At 45.9% G+C, this 23204-nt stretch overlaps 1 protein-coding gene and 1 long non-coding RNA gene across 2 annotated transcripts; one reads left to right on the forward strand and one right to left on the reverse strand.

Moving 5' to 3' along the window:
- Nucleotides 1-4037: 4037 nt before the first annotated feature.
- LOC149362767 (uncharacterized) lies at nt 4038-6276 on the reverse strand. Its single transcript, XR_016288527.1, has 3 exons — nt 6225-6276; nt 6069-6157; nt 4038-4155 (listed from the first exon to the last, which is right to left on the reverse strand). It is a non-coding gene; the product is annotated as an uncharacterized LOC149362767 (long non-coding RNA).
- A 3092-nt stretch (nt 6277-9368) lies between these two features.
- On the forward strand, nt 9369-22455 carry LOC149362768 (monocarboxylate transporter 9-like). The gene is made up of 5 exons (XM_089569809.1): nt 9369-10010; nt 11519-11793; nt 17374-17517; nt 19135-20217; nt 21694-22455. Exons 2-5 carry the CDS (start codon nt 11604-11606, stop codon nt 21828-21830), a joined length of 1554 nt encoding a protein of 517 aa, XP_089425935.1. The 5' UTR covers nt 9369-10010; nt 11519-11603; the 3' UTR covers nt 21831-22455.
- Nucleotides 22456-23204: the final 749 nt, after the last annotated feature.

Genomic DNA, 23204 nt, shown 5'->3' on the forward strand with positions numbered 1-23204 from the left:
CGGATAGGAGTAAATGGCTCATCGCGTAGCGCACTCCCGAAAAGGGGTTTTTATACTCCTCAGAATAGGAGTATATCGTCTACTCCTCTGCTTGAAGGGATACTTTCGGAGTGCTAGAAGGAGTAAAGTGTTACCGCTCTGCAGACGGGAGTTTATTTAGGAGTAAAGTTGTGATCACAAAGAAGTTAGCATGGCAATTAATAGAAGTATTATATTCTCCTTTGCAGCTACTTTTATAGTACATTTCAGGAGTACGTGCCTGTTCCTTTTAAGTAGTTTTGACAGGAAATTTTTGGAGAAATTTTTCTTACTATGGGGTTACATTTATGATTCCCAGATCAGTATATTACTTCACTTGATGCGGAAGCCGATTTGAAATAAAGTATTCGTATGGAAGGCTCATTTTAGAGCTTGATATTCCAGGATAAATGCGTCGATGAACTTACAGTGATTTATTTCAAACAATATTTTATTGGGTACAAAACATTTGAGACATGTGTTCGGCAGCTTGCTTTCGACGGTTACAGAGAACCAACGTCTTGGCCCCTGTAGAAAAGAAGAGTGCCTTAACCCACGCTCTTTGGGTACATAATTTAAATACCCAAAGGAATGAAAATAGAGATGCCACACTTGAAAGCAAGGAGGGAACCTTGAAATGCTTCGCTGTCAACATACAGGCTCCTTCTGAAAGAAAGATTAGAAAAACAAATGCATCAGTGGAATTGCACCTCTAAGCTTGAAGTATGACGTGCTTCAAGTGTAGACGTCAACCGTTCAGGGTGCACTTTTCAATAAAGTAGGTATTATTGAAGTTTAAACGTTTTTCATGACAAAAGATTAGCTAGCAGAACATAGTAGGTAATCAACTAGCTAATACATACCTGTACCCTGTCGGATGACAGCGGCTAAACGCGGTTTTCAGGGAATCACAAATTCCAGAGAGCCGCTTTCGTAAACGTTAAGGCAATAAGGCGAATGGGAAGCAGCATCGATAGGGAACATTTTTTCCGCAAAGCATAAAACTGAAAAAAAAATAAAATGGTCTTACTGAGGCACTTGCACATTCGCCCTGCCTTTGGCTGCGTTCCTGCACCGAAAGAGGCCTCGAGATATAATTTTTTTTTACTTGTCAGAGGTTCCTCGTGCTTTTCAGGCACCATATCAGAACCAATTACTGAAATCAAAACATGCAAACAAAAGACAGCGCTTTGCATACACGCAGCGGAAGCTTACATGCAATTTCCTTGATGGGAGAGCCCGCAGCTACGCATTTTCAGGACGTCCTCATTCTGTGTATAGGCCAAAGGCAGGGCAAGGGTGACTGACATAGCAGGCATTGTTAGGAATAGAAAGCTACCACCAGACCCACCCTCCCGCCGCCACCTGTCTTCTGTTAAGCTTTGCCCTCACATTCGTGGCCAGGGTTCAAAAGAAAACATTCTACACAGGTCTATGGCTGGGAAAGGAATATACTTTCGGGAAAGAACGCCAACCAGAAAAAAAAACATGTTTGGGAATCTTCTTGGTTCTTTCAGCAGGTGTGACTGCGAGTGAGTCACAGCTTGCCTTTTTTAAGCCCTCGGTTAGTTATCCGCCGGGTCACTGATCGTAGACAGTTGATGCAAGGCTAGTTCCCTCGAAGTCAGTCTTGTCAACCCGCGCTTCCTTCCTTGTTCATTTGTTTGGCATCCGCTTTGTGCTGCTTCAGTTTTTCTGGGAAATGCTTGCTTTCGCCAATGTACTACGTCCAGCACGAGCAGGGGATCTCGTACACTGGCGTAAGCTTTATTCTTTTTCTTTCGCTGCCTTCCTGGGATCAGCAGTCTGAACCGGAACGCTTGCCTCCACGAGTTTCACATAATGGAATGTGTTCGGAAACTGCACGTGAAGTGGAAACTTCTTTTAACATTTTTCAAATGCGAAGAGCTTACAAGATACCACATTTTGGAACTAGACGTCTAACCATCCAGAAAAGGCAGCGTTCAGTATGGCTAAAACCTCATGTCCGCTGCCGAAAATCGCTGCAACGTTAAGATGCCACCAATTCGGAAAATGTAAAAGTTTAGCTAATCTCCGTGAGCGCTAAGGCGTCGCCATGTCCTGTGCTATGACTGAAAAGAATAAAATCGCTTGCATTGCTTGCATAACAAGGCCCTCTTAAAACACAGGAAAGGAAGCAACCGATTAGGGCACGGTTCTCAGCACTGTTCGTAATAACGTGGCAAAAATTCACAGACCCCAAGGCTGTGCATTTTCACCTGTCATTGCCTGTACAGCTTTTCCATATTCATGGGGCGTGAACGCATGAAGAAAATTTGGTCCCCAGAAGAACTGACCGTACTTCCAGCTGTACGTGTTAGCGTAACAGCCACGACTGCAGTGCCACACTCTTTTTTTCAGCCGCATGCAACAACAAATTTCTCAGATACTTACTTCATGCCTGCTGTGTGAGTTGGCTCCACCGGACCACAATGAAGCCTTTGCTGTTTGCTGTTCTCGTTAAGCCTTTCATCTCGGCGCACCCGTGGTTCACAGCAAGTCTACGCACACTGAAAAGGGAGCGGCGTTAAGTGCATGCGCGTCTATGGCATCAAAGGAGAGTTTAATACTGCTTACCAGAACACACGACAATGATAATCCGGTCTTTAGTATTCTTGCAATACAGCGAAAGAACGAGGGGCCGACGATGTCGAGAAAACTGGTGCGTCACACACACATCGCCATGTCGGCGCGGCGAAACGGCAGCAGCCAACACTTGTATGCTGCGTAGACAATGAATGACTAGCCGCTGCTTCTGCACATATTGCTGGCTTGAGTGAGACGTTCATTGCAGCACGTTGCTGCTAAGGTCGATGATGTCCAGTCTTACGTCACAAGAGCGCGCAAAGGAGCGGGTGGCAAACTGGCGGCTTCGGGGAGGTCGACGCGTCACACACCGCCATGTTGGCTCGGCTGAGCTCGGCTGGCTAAGCCTCTCGCAGACTGCCGTCGAAGGCGATGCAACACCAAGCGTTCTCCGAATACACTGGGGGCTTCACAGGCACTGTCTGTGGCGCACCTTGGTGCGCGAGGTTGCGGCGATCCGGTGTCTTGTAACATGACAAACGTGCGTGAAGCAGCAAAAGCACAGGCGAGCAGGCAGCGACGACAGAGCCGGCGTCGTCACCTGCAAGTGCAGCGAACCGGCAGCTGCCACTAGGCAGCGGGCAGACACTAAGGAGTGCATAAAGGGCCTGAAGGAGTATTGAAGCCGACATACTCCTTCTTGGAAAAGTAGTAAAATCATGTAAATGCTTTATTTTACTCCTCGATTTCGCGACGGAAGTAAAAAAGGAGGATTTCCTCTTTTTTACTACTTAAAGTCGATTGCGCAATTTTCAATAAGGAGTTTAAAAGCGGACACTAGCCATTTATATTCCTATTTGGGCTTATTTGTGTTTACAGTGTAGCGCACTCCCGAAAAGGGGTTTTGATGCTCCTCAGAATAGGAGTATATCGTCTACTCCTCTGTTTGAAGGGGTACTTTCGGAGTGCTGGAAGGAGTGAAGTGTTACCACTCTCTAGACGGGAGTTTATTTAGGAGTAAATTTGCGATCACAAAGGAGTTAGCATGACAATTAACAGAAGTATTATGTACTCCTTTGCAGCTACTTTTATAGTACATTTCAGGAGTACGTGCCTGTTCCTGTTAAGTAGTTTTGACAGGAAATTTTTTTAGCAATTTCCCTTACTATAAGGTAACATTCATGATGCCCAGACGAGTTTATTATTTCACTTGATGAGGAAGCCCATTTGAAATGAAGTATTCCTATGGAAGGCTCATTTTAAAGCCTTCCCAGGAAAAATGCGTCGATGAAATTGCAGTGATTTATTTCAAACAATATTTTATTGTGTACAAAACATTTGAACCAAGTGTTCGGCAGCTTGCTTTCGATGGTTACAGAGAACCAATGTCTTGGCCCCTGTAGAAAAGAAGAAGAGTGCCTTAACCCGCGCTGCGCTGTCTTTGGGTGCAGAGTTGAAATATCCCAAAGGAGTAAAAATAGAGATGCCACACTTGAAAGCAAGGAGGGAACCTTGAAATGCTTTGCTGTCAACATACGGGCATGTCATGCTATCGCTGGTTAAAAGGCACGACGTCAAAGGAGGCTCCTTCTGAAAGAAAGATTAGAAAAAAAAGTGCATCAGAGGAATTACACCTCTAAGCTTGAAGTATGATGTGCTTCAAGTGTAGAAGTCAAGTTCCCAAAGCAGTTCAGAGTGCACTTTTCAATAAAGTAGGTGTTGTTGAAGTTTAAACGTTTCTCGTGACAAAAGATTAGCTAGTAGAACATAGTAGGTAATCAACTAGCTATAATACGTATCTGTACCCTGTCGCATGACAGCGGCTAAACGCGTTTTTCAGGGAATCAAAAATTCCAGAGAGCCGCTTTCGTAAACGTTAAGGCAATACGGCGAATGGGAAGCAGCGTCGATGGGGAACATTTTTCCCGTAAAGAATAAAACTAAAAATATAAAATGGTCTTACTGAGGCACTTGCGCATTCGCGCTGCCTTTGTCTGCGTTCCGGCACTGCAAGAAGCATTGCGATATAATTTTCTTTTTCACTTGTCAGAAGGTTCCCCACACGTTCCAGGCACCATATCAGGACTAATTATTGAAATCAGAACATGCAAACAAAAGACTGCATGTGAGCTTCCACTGCGTGTATGCAAAGCGCTATTTCCTTGATGGGAGAACCCGCAGCCGTGCATTTTGAGGGCGTCGTCATTCTGTGTACAGGCACGGCCGCTTGATACAAAGCGCAAAGCTTGGTACAGGTCAAAGGCAGGGCAAGGGTGAATAACGTAGCAGGCACTGTTAGGAATAGAAAGCTACCACCAGACCCACCCTTCGCCGCCACCTGTCGTCTGTTATGCTTTGCTCTCACATTCGTTGCCAGGATTCAAAAGAAAACATTCTACACAGGTCTATCTGGCTGGGAAAGGAATTTAAGTAGGAAAGAACGCCAACCAAAAAAAAAGCGAAAAAAAACACGACGGAACCTTCTTGGTTCTTACCAGGTGTGACTGCGAGCGAGTCACAACGCGTTTTTTAAGCCTTCGATTAGTCATCCGCCGGGTCACTGCTCGTAGACAGTTGATGCAAGAGGGGGATAGGGTTTCTAGGGAGAGTATAAGATTTCCTTGCGTCTGCTGAATGCGCCGTGACTCAAGTAAGAGCGTCCTGCGCGGGTGCGGCTCAGTGTCCAGCACAAGAGTTCCCTTGAAGTCAGTCTTGTCAACCCGCGCTTCGTTCCTTCATTTGTTTGACATCCGCTTTGTGCTGCTTCAATTTTTCGGGGAAGTGCTTGGTTTCGCCAATGTACTATGTCCAGCTCGAGCAGGGGATCTTGTATTCTAGCGTATGCTTTATTTTTTTTTCTTTCGCTACCTTCCCGGGATCAGCAGTCCGAACCGGAACGCTTGCCTCCACGAGTTTCACATAATGGAATGTGTTCGGAAACTGCACGCGAAGAGGAAACTTTTCACATTTTTCAAATGCGAAGAGCTTACGAGATACCACATTTTGGAACTAGACGCCTAATGATCCAGAAAGGCAACGCTCAGTATGGTTGCCACCTCATGTCCGCTGCCGACAATCGCTGCTACGGTAAGACGCCACCAACTCGGAAAATGTAACAATTTAGGCAATCTGCTTGAGCGCTAAGGCTTCGCCGTGTCCTGTGCTATGACTGAAAAGAAAAAAAATCGCTTGCATTCTTTGCATAACAAGGCCCTCTTAAAACACAGGAAAGGAAGCAACACATTAGGGCAGGCAATGCTTTGTTCTCAGCACTGTTCGTAATAACGTGACAAAAATTTCCGGACCCCAAGGCTGTGCATTTTCACCTGCTCATTGCCTGTACAGCTTTTCCATATTCATGGGGCGTGAACGCATGGAGAAAATTTGGTCCCTAGAAGAATTGACCCTACTTCCAGTCGTACATATTAAAGACGTAAACAGCCACGACTGCAGTGCCACACTCTTTTTCAGCCGCATGCAACAACAAATTTCAAGATGCTTACTTAATGACCTCTGTGTGAGCTGGCGCCTCCGGACGACGATGAAGCCTTTCGTCTCCGTGCACCCGGGGTTCACAGCAAGCCTTCGCACACTGAAAAGGGAGCGGCATTAAGTGCATGCGCGTATGTGGCATCAAAGGAGAGTTTAATACTGCTTACCGCTATACACGACGATGATAATCCGGTCTTTTGTATTCTTGCTGTAATACAGCGAAATAACGAGGGGCCGTCGGTGTCGAGAAAACTGATGCGTCACACACACACCGCCATGTCGGTGCGGCGAAACGGCAGCAGACAACACTTGTACGCTGCGTAGACAATGAACGACCAGCCGCAGCTTCTGCACATATTGCTGGCTTGAGTGAGACGTTCATTGCAGCATCTTGCTGCTAAGGTCGATGATGTCCAGTCTCTTATGTCCCGACAAGCGCGCGAAAAGGAGCGGGCGGCAAGCTGGCGGCACCATGCTGGCGGCTGCGGGCTGGTCGACGCGTCACACACCGCCATGTTGGTTCGACTGAGCTAAGCTGGCTAAGCCTCTCGCGGACTGCGTCGTAGGCGATGCAACACCAAGCGTCCTCCGAACACACTGCAGACTTCACGGGCACTGTCTGTGCAGAGCACACTGCTGCGCAAGGCTGCGACGATCCGGTGTCTTGTAACATGACAAACGGGCTTGAAGCAGAAAAAGCAGAAGCGAGCAGGCAGCGACGAGCGAGCAGGCGTCGTCACCTGCAAGTGCAGCGAACCGGCAGCTGCCACTAGGCGGCGGGCAGACACTAAGGAGTGCATAAAGGGTCTGAAGGAGTATTGAAGCCGATATACTCCTGCTTGGAAAAGTAGTAAAATCATGTGAATACTTTATTATACTCCTCCATTTCGCGACAGCGGTAAAAAAGGAGGATTTCCTCATTTTTACTACTTAAAGTCGATTGCGCAATTTTCAATAAGGAGTTTAAAAGCGGACACAAGCTATTTATACTCCTATTTGGGCTTATTTGAGTTTGCAGTGTAGTTGACATTGAAATCTCCTACCAGGCAAACTTGTTGCGCTCTTGACCAGGATTTCAACACGTCATACAGTTCCAAGAAAAAGCGAGCAGCACTGTTGCCTGGTGGTGAATACGCAGCTATTAACAACTGCGCATAATTTATGAAATTTGTTTTGATAATAATAATATTATTAATTTCATTGCCAGTTTCCATGACACACTTTCAGTTGCAAGCCTGTAAAAGCCAAAAATGGCTTCAGGGACGAGGCCTAGCAAAACTGGTGAAAGTACATAAAGAAAACAGGGCGGAAGAATTTAATCCAGCAAGTGGATTGGAATGAAACATAAACTGGGAAAAATAGAAAACTGATAGACATGAATCTGGTCGTAAAAAAAATGAAGAAAAGATGAAAAACTAAAAACAAGGTTGCAGTAGAACAATGCAGTCATTGAACGTACCTGAAGTATCTTACGCACAATAGGCAGACGAAAGAATAATAGACAGGAAAATATTCGCACACAATGCACCTAAATTAAATTACTAACTTTTTCAGCTTATATTTAGTATATTCAACGGCCGAAATGCTACTGCAAATTTTTTGCTTGTAGAAACATCTCCTCGCCTGGCCAGACGTGGTATAGCTGCGCAGTTCAACGTAGAGTTTTGTGTTGCGTAGCAGTTTGGGAGCCGCGTATCTCGTTTTAAATTCTGAATTCTAAGAATGTCTTAAGGTTTGCTGAACATCATTTCGAAAGACAGTAAACATAAGGACGAAAATAAATTCTCACTAAGGGCTATAGAGTAACTATATGCAATGCTGTTTACCTTTTTATTATCCTGCCAAAGTGCAGGGCAGTGCGCGAAGAAAGGAATTCCATACCGCAGAAAACTGTAGGCTAGAGGATGCGCGATATTTTTTTCATACCTGCAGTGCAGTTAAGGATTCGACGTTAAATATAACCCCAGCCACACTTGTTAGTCGGCCCCAAAGGTAAGCTAAATAATATTTCCAGGTCAGACCACTGTCATAGAATACAAATGTATGTTATTATATCTACATACTCGACGCCAATGCACTGACACGCGGAAGAAAGACTGTTATGTAAGCTTAGCGGAATATTAGTTATTACATTTTTTCGGGGGTTTCTAAAGAGTGCAAAACTGGGCGAGTTGGTACGGATCCATGTTAGCGAGGCACCACAAGGACGGGGATGGAGACGTAGAAAGACAGAACAGGTGCTCACTATCAAATAACAAAAATTTATTGGGACATTCACGGTGTCTCTCACAGTCTTAAGAAGGTGGCTCGTCATTATGACGTGAGTATGGTGTTTACGGCATGAAACAAACTCGGCCGAATCTGTGGGGCCATTGAGAGGTACGACACACCGTATGAGAGGAGGAACGGGTGTGGTGTGAGTCAGTCTGATCCGTTAGTAGATTGTGTTTGCTGGGTGGTTTATACCATCCCTTTATCTTGTGGCCTGCATTATACCGGTCAGACAGAGCGCTGTCTAAACGTGCGCCTTCGTGAAGATGCAAGGTCACCTGATGGCGGTTCAGGGCCATTATTGACCATGCACGTTAAGAGTCACAAGTGCACTCCACTCTTTGAGTGCACTTGTGACTCTTAACGTGCATGGTCAATAGTGACCAGCACGTTCTAGGCCCGGGAGGTTACGGAGGCTTTTAGATTGAGAAAGTCAGGCGATACATTTGTGAGTGCTGCTGTTACTTGATTTAGAGTTTGAGTATCTGTAGAATGCACTCTTCTGGTCACACTGTTTGAATCACAGTCTTGCATCCCGTGCTCTTTTTCTGGCTGAATTTTGTAATCATGAACTGGACTGTGCATGTCATGTGCTTTTCTTTTCTTTTTTTCTTGTTTTCCGTTTCGTATATCTCGCGTGTCTAAATAAATTTTTGTCAGTTGTTAGTGAGCACCTGTTCTGTCTTTCTACGTATGCGTCCTAGTCCTTGTGAAATTCTAAAGGGATCACTAAAGCATATCATTTTAGTATTTTTTGCCTGTGTAGTCAAGCAGTCAAGCAAATTATTTAACTGGGGAGCATGTGTTTGCATGCAATAAATTTACTGCGGCCTTGTAGCACATGTGTTTTGTCAGTGAAACGGGGTCACCAGTCATTTGGAAGACCCGGCACTTTGTCGCAATTGAGGGGAAGTCATTCATGTACAAACGCTAAAAGGAAGAGAATGAGTCGAATCTTGTGGCACACCTGCCTTTTGATACAACTTATTACTTTTGCTATGTCACTGTCTATATCCTCTAGGTCTGCCCTAAGGGTGAGACAATTCTTCAGGAGAAAAATAAATTGGAAATAATAACAATTTTTAGTTACTCGTTAATGACAGGCAAGGAAGCGTCTGCTGCTTCTTAGGGCCACAACGGGGTTTTGACATTTCGCTGTTCGGTTCTTGCTCCATATTTGTCTGAAATCTTGACGCGCGGCGTGCATCTGTCCGAATTTGTACGAATGCACATTTTAGCAAGAGCCTCGCTGTACGGAAAGAAGTGCGACTACACAACTTCCCTAGCGCTTTAGCGTTGCTTGTGGTTTTCAACGTACGCAGACAGGCATTTCAATGCCAAAGATCACCCTGGGATTCCTATGTGTCTAAATACAGTTGCGCGTCACCTCACAGCTATGCGCGTCAGCTGTGAAGCGTTCCCTCTGCAGGTGCGGTGTATTTGCTGGCTTGGCTGTGAGAGGTTGGATGCACACTTAGTTGCCCATACCGTGCTTATTAAGTTGTGCTTTTTTTTTTTCTGGCGGATACTGCCAGCTTCAAGTGCAAATGTTAACGACACTGCGGCAAAAATACTTTCACGCACAGTACACCAAATCAAGTCCAGAGTAGGCAGTGGTCGCAGGTTGCGAGTGGGAAATCGTTGGCCAAGACGCACCACGGCAAACCGTTCAACGAAACCAGGTAGTACGTTTAATATGTATATGTTACATTCTGACAGGCTTAATATGGAACGGGGCTCGAACGTGCAACTAGAATATGTGCAAGTGTCCTATGTGAAACGGTATCCTGTCTGAAAGTAATTATTGTTATCAAAACGACAGAGCGTTCGGCGCGGATAGAAGAATTGGACGTGGTTAGGAATTTGCGTCGACTTCTGTGGAGTATTTTTTTTTCTTGTATTAAGCCTAGGTAAGTAAATAGTTGGGGCTATATGTGGAGTCTTTGAACTCTTATTCTGAGAAACTAAATGACAATGGGAAGCTCCTGGTAAGCAAAACAACGCAAGGCGGTAATCTGCACAACAAGGGGTGCATTACGTAGAGCCCTCATCAAAACTTTTTAACTCAAGTGTCTTGTTTCTGGGTCATATTTTGTGGCTGCTTATGCATCGTCAGCTTTTGCAATTTTATGAAGATGACAGCAACTTCCTCACATAGCCGAAAGTTGGGATTTCTACAGACGCTGAAAAAGCTGCACAATTGACTTAAAAGCAAATATTTAGTCTCCTTACTCTCGCAGAAAGTTGTGCCTTCTTTTTAACTCCTTTGATGAGCACCCAGTAAAAAGGAAATGGCCATCCTAGATCAGCATTACTACGCTGGCTGTAAGACAACACAATTTTCAATTTTATAACGCTGCTGGCGACGGCCTTGTAGTTCTCGTCAGCGCAAAGAGAGACACGCGTCACAGAAAACAAGCGCACATAACGCGTCCTTTTGGGGCCTTGTGGTTGAGGATGAAAATTAACTGTGTACTTTTAGCAACCACCATCGTTTAGCTGTGCAAGGAGTTCTTAGCTATAGGTATAGAAAATTCAACTCGTGAAGTAGCGGAGTATCTCGACGGCTCGAAAGAAATGTCACCACATTTTTTTTACATTGTGAGTTATGCTCCACTCAGGTTTTATTCAATACCAGAGAGAAAAACACGCTTAAACGGGAAAATGTTTTTTTCTTTGAAAAGGTGTGCAGCTCGCTATTAAAGCATTTTTGTGCTAGCCCAGCTTTACACAGAACATTTGAAAACAGTGGCTTTTAGAAAAAAAGGACTAAATCCAGCACGCAGAATGGGCATTTACTTGGAGAGGCCGTGTCTTTGCGGGACTTTCCTCTTATATTTTGTTTTTCTGGAGGCGGAATTAAGTGCTCGAGCACACCGAGTCACGCATGCAATATTTTACTTCGAAGGAACGCTTCATTATTGCGCGGTTTTCCCATTCGATGATGTGATTGGCTCTGCGTGGGCTCCCTTGGTTGAACGCAGTTTTGTCTTCCACCACTGCTGAATTTATTCTGAAGGTCAACTTAGCATAAGCATTCTAATCAGTGATGCAGTTGAATAATGCGGGGTAGTTTCTTAATTTGCGATATTCTCGTGTATTTGGATATTCGTGTTTTTTAGAAATGCCTTAGCCTCCTTTTTATGTACTATAACTATATTCAGTGATCTTCTTTTTATTATGGCTGCAGTTGAAACGACTTTCCCGACTTGACGTCTTTCCTGTCCACGGGCGCCCACGACCACTGTGCCACTCCCCACAGAAAAGCCGCAAATATGCCTGTGGTAGTTCTTCAAGACCGTTGCTGGACAATCCCATTCCTGGCAGCTTTTTCCGTATTTTTCATCATGTTCACTTCGTCAAGCTACGGACTTCTCTATATCCTCTTCATGGCGGAGTTCAACGTGAGCCACGAACAGGCAGCTTGGCCTCAGTCCATGTATGCGCCTGCATCACATGTCGTAGGTGAGAGGTGCGCAGTTTCTTTTCGAGAGAAACCACACCAAACCAATTTTTCCTAGCAGAGGGGTTAATCATAACTGCGGAGGTCAGAAGCCGTGAATAGCAGGTGAAGTTTGGTGTAAATTGAAAGAAACTACCAGATGGGCTTGAAGTGCGATTTCTATATAAAAAAAACTGCCACACTTTGGCAGAATGTCTGCTAGTTTGAAAAACAAGCTTGAAAACTGTGTCAGTTGTTGAAAAATAGTTGCCCAGGGTGGTTTTCAACTAGATGCAGTTCGCAGAACATTCATAAACGTGTTATACACGTAACAATGTTGACATCTGTAATTTATCGATGAAGTTGCATTCGAATAATTCTGGTCCGAGACGAGCCGAAACAGACAGGGTAACACCGGAATAGATATGCTGTTTTGTTTATTGTCATGGTCTCATGGTGGACGGATATTACGTACTCTGGTGGGGAAATACATGCGCCTTCGTATGAGAGGAAGTTAAAGTATTACTCAAGCTTCTTCATTTCCTTACGATGGTTTGGTGTCAGAAGAGGCTAGCATGAACATCGCTTTCATGGCCAGTCACTCACAAAACTCCAGTGCTACCATTCGGTGGGATGTAGGCCGAGTGGGTGATGGCTGAGTTCGCTTGTCCATAGCTGTGCGCCAAAAACTTGTTAGGCGCTTAATGAATGACTGCATGTGGTAATGCTAGAGCACAGAGCCACATTGTAGGATCTTCTACGTCGGGCCACTCCGAAGCACGCGACGAACCTGCCATCAGCGCATGCCTGTGGCGGACTTCTCAGGCTTACACCGACATGTTCAGCCCCGTCTGTGCACAACCAAGCGTATGTACCGAGTGACGGCGCGCCTGCCCAGGTATTCTGCGTTGCCAGGTGCAATCCCGGTGCTGACCTCGACACGTTGAGTGTAACGCCACGTCCGAGCCAGTCAATGCTCTTGCGCAGTTGCTCTTCCAGCGCAATGCTCTTCCTAAACACCACTTGCCTGTACCACCAATGGCCAGAGGTTTCGCAAGACGAACTTGGACTTTTGACGCCACAGCCGGTCTCGTAGGACTTGTGAAATCAAGGTTTGTCTTCCCGAGCTCTTCTCGCACGCCATCTGCCACGAGCGAATGTTGGAGGCTTTACACAGATGAGCCTGGTCGGTGACGTCACCCCCCTCCAGTCAACTGTGACATGGCTTTTTTTGGGACAGCACTCCATGTCGGGTGACGTCACTCATTGCATCCAGTGGAATTCATCGGCTGTGTTGACGCCATGAAAACGTCTCTGTCTGTCAGCCAAAATCGGCTGCCCGCCAGTGTGACGACGTAGGTTGCCGGGTTTCGCTCTAATGATGCTGCAATGCTATCTCGTAAAATATCGAGGCAGGCGATATTACAAGATGCACGGGACGATCGTTTCATCGATAAGACAAGCAATGTCGGCGGACGGCGAATTACGGCGAATGAAAACGCTGTGCAACCGAAACTACGCGCATGAAACGGCACAGCCGTACATTGTTAAGCTATTATAAAGCAGATAGCATTACATGCTTTATGGTTAGAAAACCTGGTGCAGGCGTGATGAATGATGCAAAGGAGTGATGCGCGAAAGTAGAAAAGTGCAAGGACCACAAAAGCGAAGACAAAAAGCTCAAAAGAGGAGTGAGGTCAAGGGTGTCCGTTCTCTGGAGGCAGGCGATGCGAGGGCGTGCGTAAAAGAACCGGAGTGGAGAAGGAGGAAATACGAGAGGGAGGAGCAAAATAGAAAGATGACGCAGTCGCCGGGCTTGGAGTGTGTGTCTTGCGCGGTGGGATAGGAATATTAGAGTAGCTCAGACGCAATCTTGACTAAGAAGGAGGCAATGCGGGGAGGCTGAAGGGGCAACGAGAGCGGCGCGTGGACTCTCGTCGCACTCTAAACATGTGGTGCAATGTTGTGTAAGGTTGTGAAGGAATCTGTGAGATCTTCAGCAGTGTGATAGAAGCGGAGTGGGTGAGGGGTACACGGACGCGTGGTGCCGACAACGTGTTGGCTGCCGTTCCTTCAAGGACCAGAATAAGATCCAGTGAAGAAACGAATTCAGGGAAAGCGGACAGATGTGTTAAAACCAGAAAGGGACCAGAAGAAGGAAGCCGTAACAATAATAATTTGTGGTTTAATAAAATGTGCGAAAGTAAGTGAAACGAAAGTCTGATAGTTGATTGCAAAGCGTAACCTAAGCTGCGGATGGTCAGCGATCATGGAAGCTATTCATGCTCTCACAATCCTGTTATATAGGCCATCGATCGCCATGTAATTTTTTCCCTAGGCGCGGTTCAAATTTTCCTGACAATCGGGGCACGCACAAGAGCATCGTTATGGCCTTGTCGACATTGGGGATATTGGCTGAGGGCGCCGCACCTAAAGTAGAGCGCATAACTTGCACTCGCCTACTAATAGTACGGAGAAATAACCTCGAATACAAGTGCGGATCGATGCGAAATGCAAAGCCATGTGTTTATATTTGGAACGCCTCGAGTATTGTGGGGTTCTTCGTCCCAAGTATGCGTTAGCACCTCTCCCAAAACTGCACTCTCCAAGTAGACTTCACAATGTTCCTCCTATCCTTCGCTCTGTAATGTTCTTAGTGTTTTTCCTGGCTGTAGTGGTTGGTTTGGTCTGGTTTATTGGGGTTTAACGTCCCAAAGCGACTCAGGCTATGAGGGATACCGTTGTGAAGGGATCCGGAAATTTCGACCGCCTGGGGTTCTCTAGCAAGCGCTGACATCGCACAGTACACGGGCCTCTAGAATTTCACCTCCATCGAAATTCGACCGCCGCGGCCCCCGTGTTTTTCGGAGCAGCAGAGAGCCATAACCACCGCGGCCGGGGGGCTGAGCTGTTTCAGTGCTTTCGCATAGGTTTTATTTTGGCCTTAGTAGAAGCATAGTCTTTCAATGCTATTATGGTCATGAAACTTTTCCGTAACGGTTTGGGAGAGCTTCATCTGCAGACCGCTCCTTCCACTAGGCGGCGCTAAATGTCCTGTGGGGTCAACGACTCGAGCAAGCGAGCGTCTGTATGGCCGCGAGACTACTGGCGGAATGGGACGCCGGTGGTGTGACAGCAGCTATTTTCTCTTCTGATTTTGCCTTCGTTCGCAAATAAGTACAGTGCACATGGCGCGCAAGCCTGCAATGCCGAATTCTTGCGGCGTGACGGGTTGGCGCTCAGGTTACAGGTAGGCAGGAAGAGGCCTCGCTGTTCTGCCTGCCGAGCGACGCCGAGCAGCGTAGAATATTGAAGCGAATGATACGCCGAGAGGAAAGCGATGGATATGGTTTCGACTGCATGCATGCCCGCATCAGCGAGAGGTGTTTGGTTCCACGGATTTTATTCGGCCTCACGAGTTTGTGGTCAAAGGAGCAGCAGTGTCGCTGCAAGGCGATAAGCTGGAACTCAGGCCCGGCGCCTTCCCACAGACATTCCAAGATCTACTAGCGTACTTGAACAAGAATCTATGATGATGTTGCATTTTATAAAGCTGTACTCTTCAATGTGCTTATGGCTTTTAATGCGAAAGCACTACTTAACGGGGTCAAACTCAGCCAAGAATCTTGTGGTATCCTTGATTTTGAGGGTGCAGAAATGAAATAAATATTGCCGCGACAGGGATTCGAACCTACGGCGGCACGAACAGATCAGCTTCGCTGGCCAATGCGTGAGAGTACTATTCTATCTCACTACACATCGTCGTCTTCATCAACTTCTACCTGAGGAACGGAGAGATTAGATGAGCTCAACCTCGATCAGAGCTTAAGCTGAGTCTTATATGGTCGCCAGACGTATCGATGACCTAGCAAAGCAAAACCGTGAGCCAACCAGGCTAAACACATGCGTTCGCACACGTCAACTCGGTTTACCTACGTTAAACCCCGATAGCTTTTTATTTTGTACATGTTGTTTCGTGCTTCCTATCATTGCTCATTTTTGGTTTATTGCGTTACCGCTCACAGCTTGTATCTTAATTTGGTAGCGCGAAGCCGGCACACGAGCAATGCGCAAAAATTTTAAAATTTCCTTGCACTCGTGTAGCGCCTCAGTCGTTACAGTGTGAATAAGTGCAAAAAAATGGTTGATGTAGCAAGTGTTCAGCAGCTGGCTTTGCCATCTCTGAAAGGGTCAGAAAAAAAAAACAGTTCAGATAGCACTATCAAACATCCGGTGCGCATTCGTCATGTGATCGTTTTTGTTCTTAATATGCCGCCATAACGTTTGGTTTTCAGCATTAGTGAGATTGCAGCATTTCTACAATGGTAAGCGCCAGCCGCAAGCAGTCTTATGCACTTCCACGAAAGCGAGGACTCGGCCTAGACAGCCGTAACCCAGACACATAAAAATATGTACTGACCGCTACTGTAGGTCTTCTAGAGTCACATTACAGGAAAGGTGCGGTGAAAATGAATGCGCAGACTAGACCAATGTACAAAAATCATTCATTTATAAAAAGCAACGAGAGAAAGTAAGCACGTTAATTGTTGGTCGGAAAACAGCCGCTAGCGAGATTTACTAGCGGCCGCCATTGATCGCACAGGCTTTTTAGTGTCTCGATGTTGCAGCCAAGCATTCAGGTAATAAAAGTAGCGTCCATGCTAAGATCAAATACTTATCCTCAGAAAGCACAAATACCAAGCGAATGTGAGCCTGTTCGCCGGTAAAACAGCCGCTGAGAACAGGGCTCGCATAGCCATTCGTGCCTCCTCTCCGACAGCAGCGCCACTAGCGGCGCGCGCTGTCCCTTTATGAAACTTTGGCTGGAGTTTCGTGACCAGAAAAAGCATTGAAGGACTATGGTAGAAGCAATCTTTAGGAGGCTGGACAAAGACCCCGCAATCCTCGAAGAACCTCCCAGGAGTAGTGGTCGCGTTTAAACAGCGCAGAAAAGGAGAGAGAACCAGGGAGATACACAATACCATGTTACTGTGGTGCGTCTCTCTGTCGTGTCCTTGTCCTGTGAGCGCTGTACTTTCCAGTCAAAACATGCATTACCGTCTAGTCGAGGCAACCCCGCATGCAAGGCGGATATCCAGTAACTACTTGCGCGATGTGCAAAGTAGTTGAGAAGGTGCATTTGTGCGATTGCAGGCATTGAGTAGGCGAAATCCAAATTTGCTGCGGAGACAGATGAAATTGTAATAAATAGGTATCAAATACAGCGCACAGCCGTAGTCTACTGCAGTACGTTTGGCGGACATTTTAGTCTAGTCGCTGATTTTTTAATGTATTCGGAGCTTTCAACAGCAGAATTTGAGCAACTCCTTCTGAATTGAGAAGATCTTCGTTAGTCCTGCTAGCCTGTCGCCAGTGCGCTTATGCCTTAATCGTACGAAATGCTTTTATAAACTATAATCAAGATTCATTCTTCTGAATTGACACCTTTCTATGCCTTGATATACAATGTTAGTATGGGAAGAAATGATAGGCTTGTTATCAAGGCACACCGCCTGTTATTACCTATATGGGCACATTATGGAGACGTTGGGTGTTGTTAAGGATTGTACTATGCACAACAGTAACCACGCTTCTTTGCGCAGGCCTGTTCACGGCTGTTCTGCAGCAGAAGATTTCCGTCTACCATATGGCCATTTTCGGCGCTCTCCTGGCTTGTGTCAGCATTGTTGCATCGGCGTTTTCTCCAAACATTGTGTGGATGAGCGTACTTATCGGCGGCACATACGGTAAGTGGTACTGTAAGCCCTTACGGTTGGTCGTAATTATATTCGGCTGCTTCATAGTTCCGAGTCGCTGAAGAACTCCTATTCCTGCAAGCGTGAGTTCTTTCACAAAAATTTCTCTCACAAAATTGTCTTCCTCCTTAACGACAAATACTGCGAACGTTTGAGGCCACCACTTCAGTAACCGAAGGCCGTCTTATAAGCTTGAAACTTCATCTAGGCAAAAGGCCTGTTTTTTGTATGCAAAGCTGATGCTCAGATTAAAACTTTTATATTCATTTAATATCTACAGCGCGATAAAGAGGACAAGATGAGAAGAAACAGGTAAAGGCAAACACAGCGCTGTACAAGTATTTACTTGTTTCCTCTCATCTTGTATCCTTTATCGCGCTGTAGATATGGAACATTGTAACAAACTCTCCCAACAACATACCGTGTATGTTTGTTATGACCATCTCTTTCTGCCCTTAAATACTGGGTTGCAAAATAGGTACATAACAAGCTCACATCGCCTGTTTGAGGGCAGCCCGGCAGCAAATTATCAAAAATCGTTTTTTTATTGAGGTGCAAAGATTACGGCACAGTAATGACAAATGCAGCAAACGCCAATGAACGACTGAATTTTGGTAGTTAGTGCGCTGCTTCAGTTATATCACATATTTAACTTTTAAACTGTTTCATGTAGGTGCTAGCTCTGATGAGAGATATATTTTTACAACCGTAACGTTGCAACTGAGACGTCTCAGCCAGTCCGACTGGCCAGGAACACACGGCGAGCTGGAAGCAACCCAGGTGCCGCAAGACAAAGGGCAAGAACGGGGCCAACACACTTCAACCTCCTCGTCCTTGCGTCCGCTTTTTTGCCCGTCATGGGAGTTCCACAAGACTGTAACAATATTATTAAGTAGTATTAACTTGCATATCAGTTTTTAAAGTTTTTAATGCTTTGAACGTCCGGCGCGTCATTCGAAATAGCGCGGATTTGAGGCGCACACACTCATACCCAGCAGCGCATTTACCGTGATGGCGAACGCGGCATATGCAACGTTTCTTGCCCCGTCTTTGCCACGGACCCTGCTCACCTTACGCTGCTGCAACTCTCGGAACCGACGAGGGGGGGGGGGGGGGCTGCAGCGCTTCTCTGAGAGACGTTTACCTGCGTGCGAGACAAACGCGATTCTCAGGCGTGCGTGGGTAGCCGAAATTTTTTGCCCTATGACAGAGATTCAGCTCTGGCAAAATTTCGAATTAAAAAATAGTCAGCGCTCCAACACATAAAGATGAAGAAAAAATGTGTTGGGCGTCAATAACAGCAAAACACACAAATATAATTCATAGCAGGCGCGTAACTGAGCGAATAAAAAGTTAATTATTGGTTCACCAGCGGCGATTTTACTATGAGCCGGCTGCTTTCTGATGCCGCCACCATTGGTAGTATTAAATCAAATCAAATCAAATCAAATCAAATGACGCAGATGCCCTCCGTATACCTAAAATATCCTAGATTTAAAGATTAGGGAAAGGCCTCACACAAGCCCTATACATGAGTGCAGTACAGCTAATAGTTTTCTGTTTGGCCGCTCAACGTGCACTACTACATGTTCCTTTTCCTTCTTTCAGGCGCAGGAGCCGGGATCATGCTGCTTACCTTTTCCATCTATACGCTGACCTACTTTGAGAAATATCGCGCCACAGCGACCGCTTTCAAGTACATCGGATGGTCGGCGGCGGGTGTCGTGGGCCCAAGTTTATTTGCCTACGCTTCCGAAAATTATGGTACCCTCCCCGGCCTCCTCGTTGTCGGCGCTATTGGAGGGAACGCAATCCCACTCGTGATGATGCTCAAGAATCCGCGTCCGGTGACATTTAGGTTTCCATGGAGGAACAAATCGTCCCCTGCAAGTGGGGAGCATCCAAGGTCTTCAAATGTTCGTGACTGCCCTAAAGCAGTATTTTCTTCTCAAAGCGTTTTGCATGATGAGACTGCCACTGGAATAGATGTGAAGCACGACACTGCGGTATTACAGCAGACAAAAAGTCCTCTTAAGCCAGAAAGTTCCAAGACTGAGGACATGAATAGCCCGCGTGCTGAAGGAGTGCAAGCTCAAGTGCAGGACGTACCAGATAAGTGCGTGCAAAGTAACCTGTCTTTGGCGGAGACAAATCCAAAGCAGTGCGCCGACGACTGTCATCGAACTAAGTACTTGGTGGTTAAAGCACCCGACATGCTGAAGCAATGCGTCACACTCTTTCGCTCAGCGCATCTGTATGCGCTTGTTGTGTGCTACGTGGCTATAGACTATTCCAGCTCCATGCATGAGGGAACCATCGTGGCATACGGAATGGACAAAAAGGCTGGCACGTTGAGCCAGTGCAACCAGCTGCAAACTTTCGCCGCTGCGGGTCAGTTGGTGGGTCGCCTAGTGGTGCCATTTGTCTCCGACAAGATACCGTTCAGCAGATGCCCCCTATCCGCAGGAAGCCTGGCTCTTTCGGCGGCTAGCCTCGTTCTCATGTCCTTTGTCAGTGATTACGTAGCGCTTTCGGCACTCACTACAGTGCTGGGAGTGTGCCGAGGATTCTTGATATGCATCAAGGCCGTCATGTACGGCGAATACCTTGGCGTTGAATGCCTGGGCCTCGCCTGTGGCATTCAGGGAGTGGTCATGGTGCCGGTTCTCTTAAGCGGCCCAGCAGCGATAGGTAAGTTTAAATGTTGAATTTGTATTACTGCTCGATGAGCGTGATTAATTTTATCACGCGCGTTCTTGAGCGCAGTATGGACACTGAAGCTCCTTAGGATATAGCGAGTATACACACTTTAATAAAATACATATAGCCAAAGAAGAATGATAAATGTGTTTAAAAGCTTGTGAGAAAAATAAAATGAAAGTTCTAATGAAGCGTTTTGCATAGAAGCATTTTGCATAAACGAGTAGAGTAACAATGTTAAAGTTGAAACCATTCACTATGAATAAGTTTTGTTGAATGTCTGATGTTTATATCCAGAACACATTACTCAAACACGATTAGATTTTTTAGATTTTATTGCTTATTGCAAAGGCACCCATACATAAGTCTAATGCGCTACAACGGCGTTCTCTGCTCTGGATATGTCCGGTGCCTGGCAGGTTTGATGCATATTATGGACACATATCAAGTTAAACAAAGTATATGGGAATGTGAATGCACAATAACATGGTGTTTACAATCGCAGGCCGCTTCTAAATGACGCCGTGCGCTAGTCGTACGCCCTAGCCAGTTTCGTGTGCGTGTGTGATGTCAAGTTGCAACCAAGACAGGGCGAAGGATCAACGTACTTACCAGTTATTTAAGGTCTTGGTACTGTACATTCTTCTTCTAAGCAGTGCGTAGTGAATATCTACTACATGCCAGCGAACCTAACCTAAAGTGGATCACGTACTCTCTAACCACCCAGCGGGCTGCATACCGTCCGCTGCGGACGCGTTCAAGCTATGGCGAAACGCGAGGTGCCAATGAACGTTGACAACCAGCGATGTTCGAAATTATTCCGGAGTACTAATCTTCTGCGCCTTTTTTTGGCTGCCTCTTTCATTTTTTTCCTTTATTCCTTCCATCACAGCGGGGTTCAGGTGTTGTTCTAGAAATGAGACAGTGTGTCTTTAATTGCATGAAAACCGTTTTTCTCAGAGGACGGTCCGGGTATTCATTGAAAGAGTGGGGAGATTTCCGTGTGCTTTTCTTCCTTGAAAGTCAATTTTCATTTTTGAAGCGCCCCAGTTCCGTGATCTTTTTGCCGATTTTCACTCGCTTGGGTTGGTAGAACCACTGCTTAAAAATAAACCCTATTTGACCATTGCCCAATACATTTCATAGGAGGACGACATACCAGTAATATTGATTCTGAGATGTATGAGGTTCTTAGTACAGATATGCATTCTCAGCCTTCGGCTCCTGCATTCTGAGTTTGCAGAAGCCGTAGAAATTTGTTTTTTTGCCATTTGTCGACTTTACTAAGATTCCTTTAAGCTTCTTCGCACTGTCTTTTACAAGGCACCGATAAGATCGGAAAGCGGAAAAGCCTCCAGTCTGTGTCCTTTTCTGCCTTGAATCATTTGTATATTCAATGAAAAATTCAAATGAGAGTGCCTACGATTCATATGTTTTTGCTGTTTTCGCCAATGTTTTATTTTGCAGGTTTGTTCAGGGACAAGCTGGGTTCCTTCGACCAGTTGTACTGGGTGCTCGCAGCCATGAACCTTGTGGCAGCCTGCATCGTATCCAGCATCGCGCTCACCGACAGGCAACGCAGGAAATTGTGGACTCTAAAATGAAACGAGAATAAGCAAAATGATGGGTATCTATAGGCCTTTGCATTAACGAAAACATATATTGGCTCAGTGGCCGGTGTACCAGCTCCTTATGCATCCGCTTATCAGTTTCGTTCTTATACTCCTTTGTTAACACTTGACACAACCGACTCATAAGAGGGTCGTGTAGGATTCACAGTTGCCCGCATAACGGAAGGATCTTATGCAACCTGAAATAAAAGTAAGGCTGCCTACGTTCCGCGATTTCGCGCCTTCTCGCAGTAACCTGCAGCATACGGGCATAACTGGAAGGAAAAGTGCGTTTCCTGATATTGGAGTATCAATAGCACTTCGCAATGTGTTTTCTAATGAGAGAAATTTTCAAAAGGAATATAACGTACTGTGGCGAAAGTGCATTAACAGTGCGTATATTTTTTCGTCGAGTAAACAAACTGTCTGCTGTTTGGACACAGGAGACTAAAAGAGGGTAAGCCACTGGCTCATTAGCCTAAACAGTGCTTACTTCCAGTAATATTAAGTTATTTTTCTCACTAAACGCCGGCGGTAAATAGATGCCAAATATGTACATGCGTCCGCAAACTTCAATGTCTGTTCGCCCAGAAAGCGCTGTCAGGTAGTCCATCAACAAACGTCCATCAAGATGCCAAGACACTCTTCAGAGGAACGGTGCTTGGCCATTTCAGTACCCCCTTGGAGTTCACCCAGCAAGGAATGCGTGACCTTGAGACTAGAAGGGTCCCTGGCCACATTACTACATCGCATACGCAAGGGCTGTGCTCGTACCTCTGCGTGGATGTATAAGACGAGCCTGCCACCGTCTCCGCTGTCTTCGACATGTGGTGTGTACGGTTATATAGAATATTATCTGATGCTCTATCCAGTGTAAAAGGCGGAAATGTGCGCGTTGTTCGCTTCCGTCAAGAATACAGGAGCAACTCACAACTTCCTTCCGGACATTGCCCACCCGCGCGGAAAACAGTCATGTAGAAAGTAGGCTTGACGCCTTGTTTTAAAGTTCCTCCAGTACTCTGATTTGGACTCGAGATGGTAACAGCAGGACTTCTCGGTGATGGTGTTTAGAGCCATGTAGATCAGTTAGGTCTAAGGTATGTGCCTGATGTGTGGACCTTATTTAAGATTTAAGTGTCACGACGTTAGAGCAATTGTGGGCAGAATCCGCAAGGCTATCCCAACCACTCACATGCAACAACCTCCACCTAAGTGTCTGCGTCTTCTTCATGGCTCTTTAAAAAGTGGTATCGTGCCGTCAAAGTCAATCATGAGCGCTGGCAAACTTAAGGTAATAGAGTTCTTTACTCCAATATACAAGGCTAAAAAACAATATTCCCAATAGCCCATTAAAGTTAATAAAGGCGC

This window comes from Amblyomma mixtum, chromosome 2 (assembly GCF_055824585.1).
Source record: "Amblyomma mixtum isolate Tamu chromosome 2, ASM5582458v1, whole genome shotgun sequence".
In the NCBI taxonomy this organism is placed as follows: Eukaryota; Metazoa; Arthropoda; class Arachnida; order Ixodida; family Ixodidae; genus Amblyomma; species Amblyomma mixtum.

What these genes read in the sequence shown, in the direction of transcription:
- LOC149362768 (XM_089569809.1), top strand. Translation starts at nt 11,604, where the DNA reads ATGCCTGTGGTAGTTCTTCAAGACCGTTGCTGGACAATCCCATTCCTG. An exon ending in ACTTATCGGCGGCACATACG is followed by an intron (nt 17,518 to 19,134) that starts GTAAGTGGTACT and finishes TCCTTCTTTCAG; the next exon opens with GCGCAGGAGCCGGGATCATG. An exon ending in AAGCGGCCCAGCAGCGATAG is followed by an intron (nt 20,218 to 21,693) that starts GTAAGTTTAAAT and finishes TTTATTTTGCAG; the next exon opens with GTTTGTTCAGGGACAAGCTG.